The sequence below is a fragment of the Enhydra lutris genome, unplaced genomic scaffold, assembly GCF_002288905.1.
Source record: "Enhydra lutris kenyoni isolate GAN:26980312 unplaced genomic scaffold, ASM228890v2 scaffoldscaffold9, whole genome shotgun sequence".
Lineage (NCBI taxonomy): Eukaryota > Metazoa > Chordata > Mammalia > Carnivora > Mustelidae > Enhydra > Enhydra lutris.
In genome coordinates, this window is record NW_019154093.1 from 4,709,876 (window position 1) to 4,726,085 (window position 16,210).

Genomic DNA, 16,210 nt, shown 5'->3' on the forward strand with positions numbered 1-16,210 from the left:
CCTGCTCATCCCATCAGAGTCTTGGCAGCCTCCCTGCAATTCCTTGAGCTCCCCCAGGCACGTTCCTGCTTTAGCACCTTTGCACCAGCTTTTCCTTCTGCCTGGATCACATTTCTTCCAGGTACCACACAGGCTCACTCCTTGACCTCCTTTGCATCTTTGCCTGAAGGTCAACTTCTCAGTGAGGCTTTATGCTTTATTTAATCCTGCCACCTGCCCCTCCCCCTGCTCTTTTCTTTCTTTTATTCAATACCATTTATTATCTCCTAATTTACTATATGACTTACTTCTTTATTTTATTTGCCTCCCTCCTGATGGGCTGTAAATACGATGAGGACAAGGACTTTGTCTACTTTGTTCATTAGTGTATCCCACACATGTAAAATTATGACTATTCAAATATGTGGTAAATGAACTCATTAACTCAGAGAGAAAACCTAACTCTGGAACTGGCTTTCTCTCTGGGAGTGTATGTTGAACCCTTGTGGCATTGATCTTTAGTTCTTTTTTTTTTTTTTTCTTAAAGATTTTATTTATTTATTTGACAGACAGAGATCACAAGTAGGCAGAGAGAGATAGGAGGAAGCAGACTCTCTGCTGAGCAGAGAGCCCGATGTGGGGCTCGATCCCAGGACCTGGGATCATGACCTGAGCCGAAGGCAGAGGCTTTAACCCACTGAGCCACCCAGGCACCCCTGATCTTTAGTTTTGATAGCTGCATGGATTCCTAGGGGCTCAGTCAGGATGGAGACTCTGATAGGACCCCTTGCAGTAAGCTGGGAACCACCCCCAAAGGTCCATCGTCCGTGTAAGGGTAAACCAGAAAAACACCCTCCCACAGAAGAGGACAGCAAAAAAACACACGTCTTTGGGATCTTGGTAGTGGTTGGAAGAGGGCACAAAACAGACTTTACAGCCCTAAGCTAGCCTTTTCTTGGGTTTGTTGCCCAAATTTCTATTAATTGTGTTGTCTGAAAAACCTCAAGGCTAGAATTTATTATATCTTGCAGAAGCAAACACGTCTCTCTGGAGTGGAAATCTTTAGCCTAGACTTTTAAGAATTCTCACAAGTTAAATGCCAAAGTACATGAATTAGCTGTCAAAAATCACAAAACACAAACAGGTCACCATTGAGGGAAAGTCAGCAGAAGTAGTAAACAGCAGAACCAGACCTGAAATTATTTCATGTATTAGAATTCTCAGATGTTAAAGATAAAACAGAATGTTTACAATGTTTAAAGAAATAAGAAATTGTGATAAAGGGATACTTGTGTGGCTTAGTTGGTTGGGCCTCCAACTCTTGATTTCAGTTTAGGTCATGATTTCAGGGTCATGGGATCAGCTCTTCATTGAGCTCTGCATTAGGCTCCACACCCAGTGTGGAGCCTGCTTAAAATTCTCTCTCCCTCTCCTTCTGCCCCTGCTCCCCCACTGTGCTCTCTCTTAAAAGAAAAGAAAATGTGAACAAAGAATAAGCAAATAGAAAAATATGAACTAGCAGATTTTTTTAAGTGGGCTCCATGCCAACATGGGGCCTCAACTCATAACCCCAAGATCAAGACCTGAGCTGAGATCAAGAGTTGGCTGCTTAAATAGCTGAACTACCCGGGCACCTCTCCAGCAGATTTTTTTTTTAAAGATTTTATTTATTTATTTATTTGACAGAGAGAGAGACACACAACGAGAGAGGGAACACAAGCAGGAGGAGTGGGAGAGGGAGACGCAGGCTTCCCGCTGAGCAGGGACCCCCAATGCAGGGCTCGATCCTGGACCCTGGGATCATGACCTGAGCCAAAGCAGATGCTTAACGACTGAGCACCCAGGTGCCCACCAGCAAATTTTTCAAAGGATTAAATAGAACTAAAAATGAAAAAATATGAAAATTGAAATAGTGCACAGAGTAAGCAAGCTATTAGAGACAGTTAAAGAGAGAATTAGAGAATGGGAAGATAGAGCTGAAGAACTGATGTCAGTTTAGCACAAAGACAGGGAGATAAAAAATAAGAAAGGCACAGGAAGTGGCAGACAGAATAAGCACACATCAGACACAATGTCTAATTATAGTTTCAGGGGAGATTGCATGAGGATACAGAAACCCTACCAGTAATCTGAACAGGAAAATTTCAGTATAAAGAATTGTCAACTTTAAAAATGGTTAATTACTAAAAGGGGCAAAAGCAGTTACTGCTGTTAGTAAGAGAGAGTGAACAAGGAAGCAACTTGGAGGAGGGCTCCTCCCTCCAAGGCTGAGGTTGAAACCTTTGAAGAAAGGCCGTGACCATCACAGAGACACGCAACCTATCAGTGGCAAAGAAACTTGTCTAAGGGAGCCCACCACAACTGGATCATAGGGGTGGTTTGCTTCTGAGTGGAGGGGAAGCTTGCTGGAGGGTTCAAGGTTCAGTTCAAGGCTGAACTGAGGTGAAGGCTACCAGACTCTCCTATGCTGAGCCGTGGAGGCCACACAGAAAGCAGCAGGCTTAAGAGGGAAAGTCTCTTCTTCCTGATATGCCTTATGGTGTCCTTCTAGCAACCTCTGTTGACAACCTAACACAGAGCTACCTGGCAAAGAATGTTCAGCTCTAGTACCACAAAGCAAGACAAAGAAGGCTGGATTGGGGACTGAGAGGCCAAAAGTTAATAACTGGCAGAAAGTCAATAGAATGGGAGAGAGGAAGACATGTCTTCAGATTTAGGAAACCCAACAAATCCTACACTTAGACAAATAATAGTAAAACTGAATACTGAAGTCAAAAAGAAGATCTTAAAACTAGTGAGGGAAATGAGACAGATAGAAGACTACCTATAGAAGAAAGACAGACTTAGAGCTTTTCTCTATAACCATGGAAAGTGGGAGATACTGGAATAGCAGCTTTAATATACCAACCTAGAATTTTGTATCCAGCAAAATTGTTTTTCAAGAATGAGTATGAAATGTAGGCATTTTCAGACAAGCAAATAGCGAGAGACAGAGCTTCGCTAACAGAAATTCTAAAGGATATATTTCGGTCATAAGGAAAATGACTCCAGAAGGATGGTCTGTGTTGCAAGAAGGAATGGTGACCAAAGATAGCTAAATATGTGGGTGTATCCAAAGGATCATTGACTGTCACCACTTCCACCACCAATAGCATTTAATTCGTGGGGTTAAAAACAGTATTCAGGGGCACCTGGGTGGCTCAGTCATTAAGTGTCTGCCTTCGGCTCAGGTCATGATCCTGGGATCCTGGGATCCGGCCCACGTTGGGCTCTTTGCTCAGTGGGGAGACTCCTTCTCCCTCTTCCTCTTCCTGTGCCTGCCACTCCCCCAGCTTATGCTGTCTCTCAAATAAATAATACATAGATAATATAATGGATAATAGATTTTATATATTAGAAATATATATCTATATAAGTAGATGATATAATTGCCAACATTGAAGGTAATTAAAATGGTTTAGTTTAGACACCAGCATTTAAAAAATAGACAAAAAATATAGTTGAGAGCACAGGAAAACCCCATACATATCTGGAAACTTGATTTTCGACAGGGCTTGCAAAACAGAACATTGAGGATTGTTTAATATATAATGCTGGGGCACCTGATTATCCAAATGCAAAAAATGAAATTGAATCCCCATCTTAATGCAAGTGTGAATATAAATCCCAGAAATCCATATAGGAGAATATCTGTTTGACCCTGAAACAGGGAAGAAGAGTAAAGAATCTCTCACAAACCAGAAAAGGAAAAGACTGATGTTTATCTACATTAAAACGAAGCACTTCTGTTCATCTGTTAGTGAAAGGAAAGAGGCAATCACACCCTGGGAGAAAATATGGAAACACATGTACAACTGGATAAGGAATCAGTACACAGAATTTATGAAGGATTCTTTAAAAAAAAAAAATTTTTTTTTTTTTTAATTTGAGAGAGAGAGAGAGCACACACACAGGAGGAGAGTGCGAGGGAGGAGCAGACTCCCAGAAGAGCAGAAAGCCCTATGTGGGACTCGATCCCAGAACCCTGAGATCATGACCTGAGCCGAAAGCTCAGATGCTCAACTGACTGAGCCACCCAGGCGCCCCTCTATGAAGGATTCTTACACAAGAATCTTAAGAAAATAAGAAGAAAAGCAGTAAAAAATAGAAAGCAATAGAAACATAGACAAAAGGCTTTAATAGGCAGTTCACAGAAGAGGAAATCCAAATAGAAAATGAAAAAGTGTTCAACTTCTTTTGTAATCAAGGAAACACAAATTCAAATGAAAAGGAGACATCATTTTCTACTGACTAGACTAGAAAAAAATTAAAGGCATGACAATATCAAGAGCTGGTGAGGGTATAGAGTAGATGGATCTCTTAGACACTGACAGGTAGGAGCTGGTGTTTCTATTTTGGGAAACCAGTTAGCATTATTCATATAAAGTTAGACATGTGTGTACCCTACCTTCCAGCAAGTTCTTAGATATGTGTTGTAAAGAAACTCTTGGGATGTGTATTTGAGGAAATACATAAGAGTGTTCACAGGAGAAATTTTTTTAGTATAAAACATTGGAATCAACATTAACGTTTGTTGGCAGGGTAATAGATAAATAAATTACGGTGTATTCCATATAATGAATTTGATGCAGCATATTGTGAATTATGGCTACATATTTCATTTGGATGAATCTTGGGAATGTGCGTTTCAGCAATAAAAAAAGCAAATTGCAGAGATTACGTACTTTATGGTTTCATTTTACATAAATTTCAGAAGCGTACTAAATACTGTGCCAAATAGAATAGGAGAGTAATGAAAACAAAATCCAGGATAACGGGTACCTCTGGAAGGGTTAGGGAAGTAGCATGTCACTGGGGTGGGGCCACATGGGGGTTTCAAAGATCTTGGAAATTTTATATTTATTTAGCTGGTGGTGGGTACACAGATATTCTTTTTTTTTTTTTTAAGATTTTATTTATTTATTTGACAGACAGAGATCACAAGTAGGCAGAGAGGCAGGCAGAGAGAGAGATGGAAGCAGGCTCCCTGCTGAGCAGAGAGCCCGATGCGGGACTCATCCCAGGACGCTGGGATCGTGACCTGAGCCGAAAGTAGAGGCTTTACCCACTGAGCCACCCAGGTTCCCTACACAGATATTCATTTGATTGTTATTCTTTATATCTTACAGTACAAAATTTTTTGTAGGAATTAAATATTTAACAAAAATTGAGTCTGTCATTATTACTTATTATATTCTTTGGTAGGCTCACATTTATTCTTTTATCATGCCACTTCTAACATTCAGAAACATATCTTGGGGATTTTAATTAGTAGTAGCCTACTTAATCTATTTATTAAATTGGGGAGCATTCTTTTTTTTGCTTTATTAATGTTTTCCAGCTAGGAGAGGTAGAGCTCTTGTATTTTATTTCTCTCATTAAGGTTTTATTATTCTGTTTGAATAAGTTATTATGGCTCAAGGACATCCAAGAATTTAATAACATAATGCTTTCATTACTGTTGTGAGTGGAAACATTTCCCTGTGTTTCTGAGCTGAGACAATGGCTTGCATGCTGAGACACTGATTTCCCCCCCAAACTACCCATTCCCTTTGGATTTTCCAGGTAGGCAAACAAGTCATCTGCATTTTATATATTTTTTTCACTTCCTATATATTATACTTTTTCATTTCTTTTTTTCCCTCCAGTAGCTATTGCTCAAAGAAACATGATATATAAAGTAGGAATGGTGACAGAAAGCATCAGACTTGGAAGTCAGAAGACATGGGTTCGAGTCCTGGCTTTACCATATAGTAGCTGAGTAACTTTAGGCAAGTTAACTTAATCTCCCTGAGTCTGTTTCTCCCGTTTCTTCATCGGGAAAATGAAAGGTTGAACTTAATTACTAAGGTTGGTTCTGGTTCTGAAATGAGGCCATTCTAATGCGTTTCCATTAAGTTGGACTTGCTCTTTATCTTAGTCTCTCTGCATTGCAGGGTTTGACTTTGTCTATAGTTTTAATCAAGAATAGATGCTATAGGCTACAGAATATTACCTTCACACGTACTGAGAAAATGAGATTTGAATTGTAGATTCCTCTTTTCCATATTATGATGAAGCCAGTGGTCGCCTTGCTCACATTGTTCCTGTCTTCCAGAGAGAGGTAAATTGTCTGTATTGTTCCACATAGAGGAAAATCACTGAAGGTGATTCTTTGGCTACGAGGGCAGATTGGGTTAGTTATGGTTTCATTTTAGATTTTCCTGTATGTTCACAAGTTAAATTCTGACCATATGTTTTTGTTCTTTTTTCCCCCTTTGTGTGTGTTGCCTTTGTTCATTCCATTTTTTTGTTTTTAAAATATTCTTGTGCTCTTTATGTAGAATAGAGATTATTGATTTATTCTTTAAAAGTTGGGGAGTTATTTAAGGACTCCATCAGGGCCAGAAGATATTTTAAATGTTTGACCTTGTTTCTTGTGTGGATCCACTCACTTATTGGGCCTCTTTGAGGAGGGCACCCAGTTGGGTGCAGCTGGACGGCCCCTTGCCTGGGACCACTCGGAGTTCTGCTACTAACTCCCTCCAGAACCTATAATAGGTCACTTCCGTTCTCTGACTTTTCTCATCTGTAAAATGGGGACTGCAGCTGGCACCCAGATGGGGTCTGAGGCAATGGTGGGGGTGCTCTGTAAACTCCCTGCCCTCTCTCTGGGAGGGGCCTGATAGATTGGGCAGCTTGTATTTTTACAGGTGTTTGTCCGTTTCCACTCAGTTTCCAGACTCATAGAAAGAGCTAAGACTTAACAAGCCTGTTGCCACATGCCTTTAGAATATTTATTTTGCAGATTTTTTTTTGTTTCCTTTATTCTTAAAACAGGGGAGGGGGAGGAGACTTTAAAGATGTATTTATTTATTTATGTCAGAGACAGAGTGCACACAAGCAGGCATATTTAAAAACACAAGCATTTTATTTTTTAAAAGAGATTTTATTTGTCAGAGAGAGAGAGCTAGAGAGAGCACAAGCAGGGGGAGCAACAGGCAGAGGGAGAAGCAGTTTCACCCCAGAGTAAGAAACCCAATAGGGGCTTGATCCCAGGACCCTGCGATCCAGACCTGAACTGAAGGCAGAAGTTTAACTGACTGAGCCATCCAGGCATCCCAAGGCGGGGCTTGAAGTAGCAAAGGGTAGCTTTGCATTATTTCCTGTGAAGTTAAAATTTTTTTATTTATGTCACTAATAAGAAGAGAACTCTTATTGTAACACAAGGGTGTCTTTTCTTCTTACTTTATTGTGAAAAAACTTTGGAACCTCTTTTCTCAGGATCCTCATGGATTCATTTATATAGCATTTCCTCCCAAAAGCTTTAAAAGTTAGCTTAATGCTTTTTAAGAAGTGGAGCTAAGGGAAATAATTCAGAGCAACTGAGATTAATTTTACTTAGTAACAGAAAGCTCATAAACAAGAATGTTAAGTTATATGAACAAGGATATATTTGTTTCCCTTTTCTAGAATATATACTTCCCAGCTCCAAGATTGAAGCCTGGCACATAGTAGGTGCTCAAAAAGTATTTGTTGAATGACTCAATTAATGAATATGGATAGCTTGAATTTTTGACTTTAATATGTGCATGCTTTTCTTTACTAATGAGACTAATGGTTTATTAGCTTTTTATCATATACATGAATATTATTTCTGCTTATGCAACCTGTGGCTTTTCTCAATTTTACTCACTCCTGCGACTGGCTATGGTATTGTAATACTTTTTCTTTTTCCCCTGTTGGTCTTCTCCACTACCTCCTTCTAGACTCTTCAGATGGCTTCTATTAATCTCTTATTCCTTTCTTCCTCCCTCCCTCCCTCCCTCCCTTTTTTTCCTTCTTTCTTCTGGTTCTTTTTCTCATCACTCATGTATTTCCTATTCATTCATTCATTCATTTAAAAGGTATTCAAAAAAGCACCTACTCTATGCCAGACTGCTAGGAACGGGGGAGATGGGGGTGAACAAGATGGTCATGATCTTTGGGGTCATGGAATTTAGAGTCCGACAGGGAAGACAGGCCTGAACAGATACATTTCATAAATACCTAATTATAAATTATGACAAATGCTATGAAGGCTAAGCTTGTTGGGGGGAGTATGGAGCCTTAGGAAAGGCTTTCATGAAGCCGTTGTAGCTGAGATCTAAAGGAAAATTAGGAGCTGGCAGGGTTGGGGCCTCAGGGAAGAGCAGGGGGAGGGCTGGGGTTGGGGGAAGGGAAGCGAGGTTTCCCTAGAAGCCCAGAGTAACTGGCTTAATGGAACATGGTAGCGCAGCGGGGACGAGAGGACTCAAGGGCACAGTCAGGGCTTTCTCATATCCGTCTTTCAGTCAGGACTCCTCCTCTAGGACCTGCCTGGCAGAATCTCACACTGTGACAAATTGCACTGGCTGTCCGCAAATGGTCTGTGTTACAGATTGCTTTTCTGCATTTTTAAGTCATCTAAGAAAAAAAAATTTTAATTATATGTAATTTGTAGTTCTGTCTTTGGGCAAGTCACATAACCTCTTAAAGCCTCGGTTTTCCTGAAGTGGGAGGAATTTTGTCTACCCCTTGGGGTCCTCTGTGACCTCTGCCGGGTCACCCTGTGATTACCTGTTGAAGGCCCATCTTCCTCCCCAGACTGAGAGCTGAGGGTGGGGGAAGGTCTAACTCACCTGTGTTCTTCTGGCTCCCATGACAGGGCCTGGCATGGAATGAGGGCATCTGGGAGGCCTTCACAGAAGAGGAAGCCCCAGGGCTGGGCCCAGAGGCCAAGCTGAATTTGAGAGAGGGGGAAGGGCTGGAGAGATGTGGACAGACCCCAGGTCTGGAAAGTGGCAGATAGGTCAGTGAGGACCAAAGCAGAGAGGAAGTAATGATAACAACGATAATGATGGCGCTATCTCACTGGGCCCTTGTCGCGTGCCAGACACTGGTCTAAATGCCCTACATATACTCATTTATCCTTTCAGTGACCCTATGAGTTAGGTAGAATGTATGAGGCAATGAATGCAAAGAAGGAGGAGGGGCTTAAATGCCAGGCTAGAAGCCCCTTCAGTCTTTATTGTACTGGTTATGGGAGCCATGGAAAGCTTTTGAGGGAGGGAGTGCTCAGGCTGTGCTCAGGGTGCCGAGGAAAGCTGAACGTGACTGTGCCTCTCTCCTGCAGAAATCATCCACGGATCAGCCCCTGTGCAGCAGCAGCCTGTGGGGCCCTGTGGCCGACGGCCAGGACTGCGTGGCTGAGGGCCTGTGGCTGCCGCAACTACACGTAGGGGACTGGCTGGTCTTTGAGAACATGGGCGCCTACACCGTGGGCATGGCTTCCCTCCTCGGGGGGACCCAGACATGCCGAGTCACCTATGCCATGTCCCGGGTGGCCTGGTAAGGGGGCCCTGCTGAGAAGGCAGTAGGGGAAGAGAAGGGAGCAGGTGGGGAACAAGAAATCTGAGATCTGAGACTGGTTTCCATGTAATCCAGTTTGACGAGTAGCTCTTGGCTATTGATTCCAAGTGAGGCCTGCGCTTGGCACCTGGCCGTGGCCATGAAGGAGACAGAGCTTCCCTTGAGCAGCTCAGCACCCTGTGAGAGACACAGAGCAGCAGACGGGCCTCCTGATAATACGGGGGCGGGGGGTGGGGGGCGCCAGGTCGGGCTGTGGAACCGGAGAGCCCTCCCTGATGCCCAGACTGACCTCCCAGAGGAAGGAAGATATGGGAGTCAGCCGGCAGGAGGCAGCGGGGGCTCCGGGCAGAAGGAACAGAGAGTGAGCCGCTGCCTTCAAGAAACCACCTGAGGTTGGTTGTGGCTGGAGAGGGAGCAGGGCTGGATCTGCGAAGGGCCTTGAAGGCCGAGTGAAGGGCTTTGAGCTCTGGGAATCATGGACTGATATGAAGCAAGGGAGAGACGTGGTCCGGTTTGGATTTTAGAAAGAGCACTCTTGCTCCTGGGGGCAATAAGGGAGGACGGGGGCAGACGTGGATTGAGCAGACTAGTTGGGTGGCTGTTCTGTGGCCTGGGAAAGACTTGCCTGCTGACTGAGCCTTCTTAGGAAATGCACACCACACTCCCCCTGCTTGCCTGACTGGGCCGGTGCTGGGATCCAGTGAGGCAAGAGGGGCACAAGCCCTACAGAAGTCACGTTTGTTGAACCCTCCTGTCAGGTCTCTCCTCTCCACTGCACAGAATCAGTGCTATCACAAAGAGGGAGGTTTGGTCAGTGGTGAGGGGACTGCTGTGGGGGTGGGGAGGGACAGAGCAGTCAGAGGGCCTTCCATGCTGGGCCTCAGGAGCGAGTGCAGACTGTGCTCTGGGGGACATGCTGGATGCTGGAGCACCCCGCCCCCCAACAGTGGTACCAACCCCCAGCCCTCACGGGGCTCAGTCTCAATGGCACATTTCATTCATCCAGACCTTTGTTGTATCTGTTCCCCCCAGGGACAGAGGTTTGGGCCAATGCAGCTGTTGTGACATCAGGGGTATTGTGACAAGGCTTGAAAACTTAAAAAGCCAACCACACAGGGCTCCTTATCCCGCCGCTGCTCCATCATAGCAAACACTGGGAGATGGGGTGCAGGAAATACCTTTATTCCTTGCTAGAAACAAAACATTTTTATGTATTAAACTGGCTGTGCCAGAAAGTATCAAAGGAGCCCCGCCCAGACATCCTGCTTTTAGAGCCTGGCTCTGTGCCAAGTCCCAGCGCGGTGAGAGCACCCGAGCCGGCGTGGTGACCTGCGCACACAGACGCTGGTGCAGAAGCAGGAAGGTCACTCGGGAGCAAGGGACAGCAGGGTGGCGGGGTGGTCAGGGCTAGGAGTTAGCCAGGTGCAGGAAGGCAGATGTGGGGTTGGTGGTCTGGGCTGAGAGATGTGGGGGTTTGAGTCCAGTGCCGTCAAAGAACTGAAAATAGTTGCATGTGGCTGGAGTGGCCTGTGCAGAAGACTGGATGGCGAAGGACCCTGGAAGCCTAGGTTGGACTTGATCTCAAAGGCAGTAGGGAGTCTGTCACGGATGCCTTTTAAGAAACTGGACCAACCCATTTTGAGAAATAAGGAGATAGACAGAGGGGACTTGGCTGGGGAGCCTCCCGCTGGAAAGAAGAGCCTGGCCACTGACTTCCTGTTGAAGTGAACACGTCAGCAAAGAGGGAGGCCTCCCTGCAGGTGGGAGACTGGGCTTGACAGGGCCTGAGAGCAGACCGAAGCTGCTGGTCGCTCAAGGGTGGGAATGAGCCTCCTGGAGAACTGGATTGTCTGGGTTAGAATTGTCTGGAGGAGGCAGGAGCAGACCGGCTAGAGATGGTGGTGGCCCTGGGAGGTGGATACCCACCAGGAGGTTCAGAAGCTGGGCTCGGCAGGGATGGATTGGGCAAGGAACAAGATTCCGGACTTGTGGCTGAGCAGCTGGTCAGACGGTGGGGCCATTTATCAACCTGGGTAGGTAGGTTTGTAGGATTTTTTGAGGGGGGCCGGAGATGATTTTTTTTTTAAAGTCCTAAGCCTGGGGTATAAAGAGTGTGGGCCTTGGACTGAGAGAGTTGTGGCGAATCCTAGTTCTCCCACCTTCTAGGGATGTGACCTTATGCAGGTCACTTCTCTCCCGGCCTCAATTTCCTCATTGGTAAAATGGGGATGATAATGCTGCCCTTACGCGGTTTGGGGGAGGACACAATTAGATGCTCTAAGAAAGGTGCCTGGCACAATGTGTGGCCTGTAGTAAGTACCCAGTAAATGTGGGTCCCATTTCCCTTGTGGAGGTGGGCCACAGGGGAGAAGAGAGCGCTGGGGGAAGAAGTCAGCAGACCCACCCCCATTCCTGCCCGAGGCTGGGCTCTGGGGCCAGGGGGGAACCCTATATACAGAGGGGGCTGGCTCTTCTGATGCCGGGGTCTTCTCAGGAGCCCCTGGCCTGTGGGCCCCATGCTGGCTGCCTCCAGTGCCCCTCTCTCGCCCACAGGGAAGCGCTTCGAGGGCAGCTACTGCCTACAGAGCAGGACGAGGACACCGAGGGCATGTGCAAGCCTCTGTCCTGTGGCTGGGAGATCACAGACACCTTGTGCGTGGGCCCGGTCTTCACCCCGGCGAGCATCATGTGAGCGGACCCCGTTTCCCCCCGGAGAACTCCAGCGGGGCCGCAGAGATGCCTCTGGGAGACGTGAGGAAAGCAGCAAACAGGGGCAGCCTCTGGCCAGGACTGTGGTGCTCGCTCTGCTTCCCCCCACGCTCCGCCTGTAGTGTTTCTGCCCTGTAAATAGGACCAGTCTTACACCCGCTGTAGTGCAAGTATGCAACATAAATCCTGTCCCTTCCAGCTGTGTCTGCCTCCTCTGCAGCGCAAGGGGCCTGGTCAGCCAGGTGTGGGGTGTTCTCGGGGTCTCCCTTGGTCTCCTTCCCACCTTTGTAAATATGAAGCAAATAAATATTTAGGTTTTTTTTTTTTTTTTAATACTCCAGTGGAATCTAGCTGTTCAATTCACAAAGCAGCCTGGGCGAGGCCAGGGCCGAGACTTTCCCACCCAATATGGATGACCCTATGCCCTCTGCATCAGTCCTGACCCAGCTGTGGTGTGGGCATCTCCCATGGCACCCGGCTTCTCTGACTCACCTCTGTGCTCTGCAGCAGCTGCCATGCCTGGTGTCATGAGGAAGAGTGAGGTGTCAGGGATTGAGGCAGGGGTCAGAGCTGCCATCCTTCGGCCCGGGACTTGTAGCTCCCCGCTGGTTGAGGGACCTCTATGGAACCCAAGACCCAGCCTAAGGCCTGGTCCAATGTGGAGGCAAAGAGCAAAGAAATGGGTGTCAAGAGACGTTCTGAAGAGACCCTGCAGCCTTACCATCCTTGTAGGTATGTAAGGCAGTAAGAGTAATGCAGAGATGGGGAGGTTGGTTTTGCTTATCCAGGCAATAACTACCAGAGCAGGGCTGGCCACAGAGCACTGCCACGTCCAGTGCCGAGGGGCCTGATACTGATATCTCCTAAACTGGAAGTTCAGTGTCACTGCTGGAGTCCCAGGCAATGCACCCCGGGGGGAGTGAGCTGCTTAGCAAAGGAGATCAGATTTTAGAGTTCCCCTAGCTGCTACAGGGGACCTGAAAGATTTTTCTTCTGTAATTAAGAAAAACTGAAATATAAAACTCACATGCCTTAAAACCCACCCTTTCCAAGTACAGAATTCATGGTTTTTAGTATACTGAGTCTGTACAACCATCACTACCGTCCAATCCCAGAACATGTTCATTACCTTGAAGAGGAAGCCTGTGCCCATTAGCATTCACGCCTCACTTCCCCCTTCCCCCAGGTCCTGGCAGTCACTACTCTACTGCCCATCGCTGTGGATTGGGCTATTCTGGACATATCATTATGAATGTTTTTATACCCTCACTTGAGCTTCTGTCTGGGTAAGCGTGGTACATGGGTTTTTTTCCCACACTGCCAAGCAATTCTCCGACACCAGCTGGGTGCCCCTGAGTTCAACTGGATTCTGACACTATCTGCCCAGAGACAGCTTTAGATCCCACAGGTCAGGGGCTCAGTCCTACAAGACCACCCCACTCTCCCCCTACTTCAGACCCTGATCTCCCAAGTCCAGGTCATGACCTGTGTTTGGACCAACGGGCTATAGACTGGAGGTTCCAATAACCCGCTTCCTTGGGCTTAATGAATTTGCTAGAGTGGCTCATGGAACTCAGGGCAACCCCTTCCTTATATGTTCTTGTTTTATGATGAAAGGATGTAACTCAGAAGAGCCAGAGAAAGAGCTGCACGGGGTAAGCCCTGGCGATGGTGCAGCGCTCCAGTGCCCTCCCCAGGCATCAGTCTCCCAGCATCCCCATGTGTTCACCAGCCTGGAGGCTCCCCAAACCCTGTCCTGTGCGGCTTTTATGGAGGCTTCATTACCTAGGCAGGACTGATTAGATCATTGGCATCGGCGACTGAACTCGATCTCCAGCCTCCTTCCCTCCCCAGAGTTGGAGGGTAGGATATAACAAAAGACACCTTTGTCACCTCGTCACTTAGGAAATTTTAGCATCTCCGTGCCAGGAATGGGGATGAAAACAAAGCACATGTCTGTTATTGAAAGTCACGATATCATACCTGGTCTGCCAGTTTTAGCGTCTCAGCCAGTCCTGGGTCCTGCGTGTGGCTCTGAGGTCCCCTCACGAGGCAACATATTCTGAGTGAACTGGGTGCTTGTCTAAAGCAGAGATGCCTTTTCTGGGCAGAGCCTAGTTTGTGGTACTTTGACAATAAGCAGGCTGAAAGGTCAGGACCGCAAGAGATGCAGGGACCAAGCAGCCAGGGTCCCTGTATTGCTGGCTGGTTCTCCACGCACCACCAGTTTTCCCATCTTACTGTGCCGGGCTCCGGCCTTGTGGGTGAGGCTGTTTCGAAGACTTCTCATGTTTTGATGCCTTTTTGATGCTGGAGCAGATCCGGACCCGCTCATGCTTGTTTGGCGGAGAGGGAAGGAGGGCAGACACAGGTTCTGCCGGAACTGGCCATCTGCTTCCAAAGGCAGCAGATGTGCTGCTAAGAGCGCTGGCTGCAGGGAGATCCAGGCATAACTCATTGCCTTGTCCACGGCGGGTTCGCGGGTTCGCTGGGGAGAGGCTTCTGTGGCTTTTAAAGTGACAGCAGCTGGCACGGAGTTGGAACAGATTTCTCACTGGAGCCTTTCAAATGTTTCATGTTCCATTTGCAGCAAGAGTGTGAAATTTATACTTTTCCGAGAAACAGAGAAGTTGCTGTAACTTGCTTGAGAATAAACAGTCATTTCAGTTGTTTTGGTTTGTCATTTCCATCTTTTCATGAGGAGAAGGGTATTAAACAGGTGGAGGATGTTAAGGCCCTCGGGCCTTTACAGGGGAATCTGACCCGGGGCCCCTGGAGCCCAGGCTGCTCAGGCATTTGCCTCCCTAAGCAGCCACTGGCAGTGAATTTGAATGCCATGCTGGCTGCCCCAGAGGTCACTTCCTGTTGGTCTCTGCCAGACCCATCCTGCCCTGGGACCTCACCTAAGGGACACCCTCCTCTCAACACCTCCCCACAACCCATCTGTGCCTCCTGAGGCTGCTCCTGTGGACCCACATGCTCACTCTGGGAGGTTCACGGACCTGCTCCTGCCACTCCCAGACCACGCTGCCACCCCTCTCACCCAGGGACTGGCCCCCTCCTGCCCCTCCACCATCCACTCTGCTCAGAGATGGATCCAGTCGCCGCCAGGATTCCCATTTCATTGAGAATAACATTTAAAATCCTCATCCAACTACTTCTCTGACTCCCTCTCCTCCTCCCTTACTCACTCCTCCCCAGATACACCGGCCCCTCCATTTCTTGAACACGCCATACATCACACCCATGCTGGGCCTGCACTTGCGGTCCCCTCTCTCTGACATGACCTTCCCAGGTTATCAGTGGGGCTCACTCCAAGATCTACTCAAATGTTTTCTCCAGGAGAAGTCTTCTCTGATCAGTCTTTAGAAAACAGCACTTTCCAGGCTCTCTCTCTTCCCTTAACTGGTTCTCTTCTTCACAGTACCTATCCGCACTCACCACACTCCATTACATGTTGTTCTGCGCATCATTGGTCAGCCCCTCCAGAATGTGAGTTTGGCACCTGGAACTTTCGTTTTTTTCACTGCTAGGTCTTCATTACTCAGAACAGAGTAGGTGCTCCAAAAGCATCTATCAAATGGACAAGCGAATGAGTCTAGCATCTGACCTGTCTGAATCTGTTTCTTCCTTTGTAAAGTGGGGTTGCTAAATATATTCCCCTCAGATGGCTATTGGCATGAAGTACTCAGCTCAGGGCCTGGAATATTATCAGGTGCTAAGTAAATGATGTTGAAAGGTAATTCCTTGAACATTTGCAGTGGCCGTGGCCTGTAGTAGACGCTGGTGATGTAGAGCTGAGTCCTCAAGGATCTCACAGTGCAGTGCGGTCATAAAGGACCCTGAATGAGAATAAGAAGTCTGACCTTAATTCTGTAGGCATCAGGGAGCCCCACAGCCTTCTGGAATAGAAACATGACACTATCTTTGAGAAGATAATTCGAAGTATATTCCAAAAGAGGCAGAAGGAGAAGAGCTGGTGGGCTGGTGATAGCATGTACTTCCTTCCCCCCACCCCAGCATGGTTAAGGCAGGCCCCGCCGGGGAGCGTTATGGATGTCCCAGCAATTCAAGTTGTCATCTCTGTCTATGCCTGTTCTGGAGGGACACTGTG

General features: G+C 46.9%; 1 protein-coding gene across 2 annotated transcripts in view; it reads left to right on the forward strand.

Annotated features, from left to right (window-relative positions):
- Window positions 1-14,780, forward strand: part of LOC111143030 (antizyme inhibitor 2) — a 37,920-nt gene extending 23,140 nt beyond the window's left edge. The window contains exons 10-11 of one of the 2 annotated variants that reach the window (XM_022496448.1): window positions 9,152-9,366; window positions 11,941-12,414. In XM_022496448.1, the coding sequence (XP_022352156.1) occupies window positions 9,152-9,366; window positions 11,941-12,079 (354 nt within the window). In that variant the 3' untranslated portion in view covers window positions 12,080-12,414. Of the gene's footprint in view, window positions 1-9,151; window positions 9,367-11,940 lie in introns of both variants that reach the window. The other variant, XM_022496447.1, reaches the window with a different exon arrangement.
- Window positions 14,781-16,210: the final 1,430 nt, after the last annotated feature.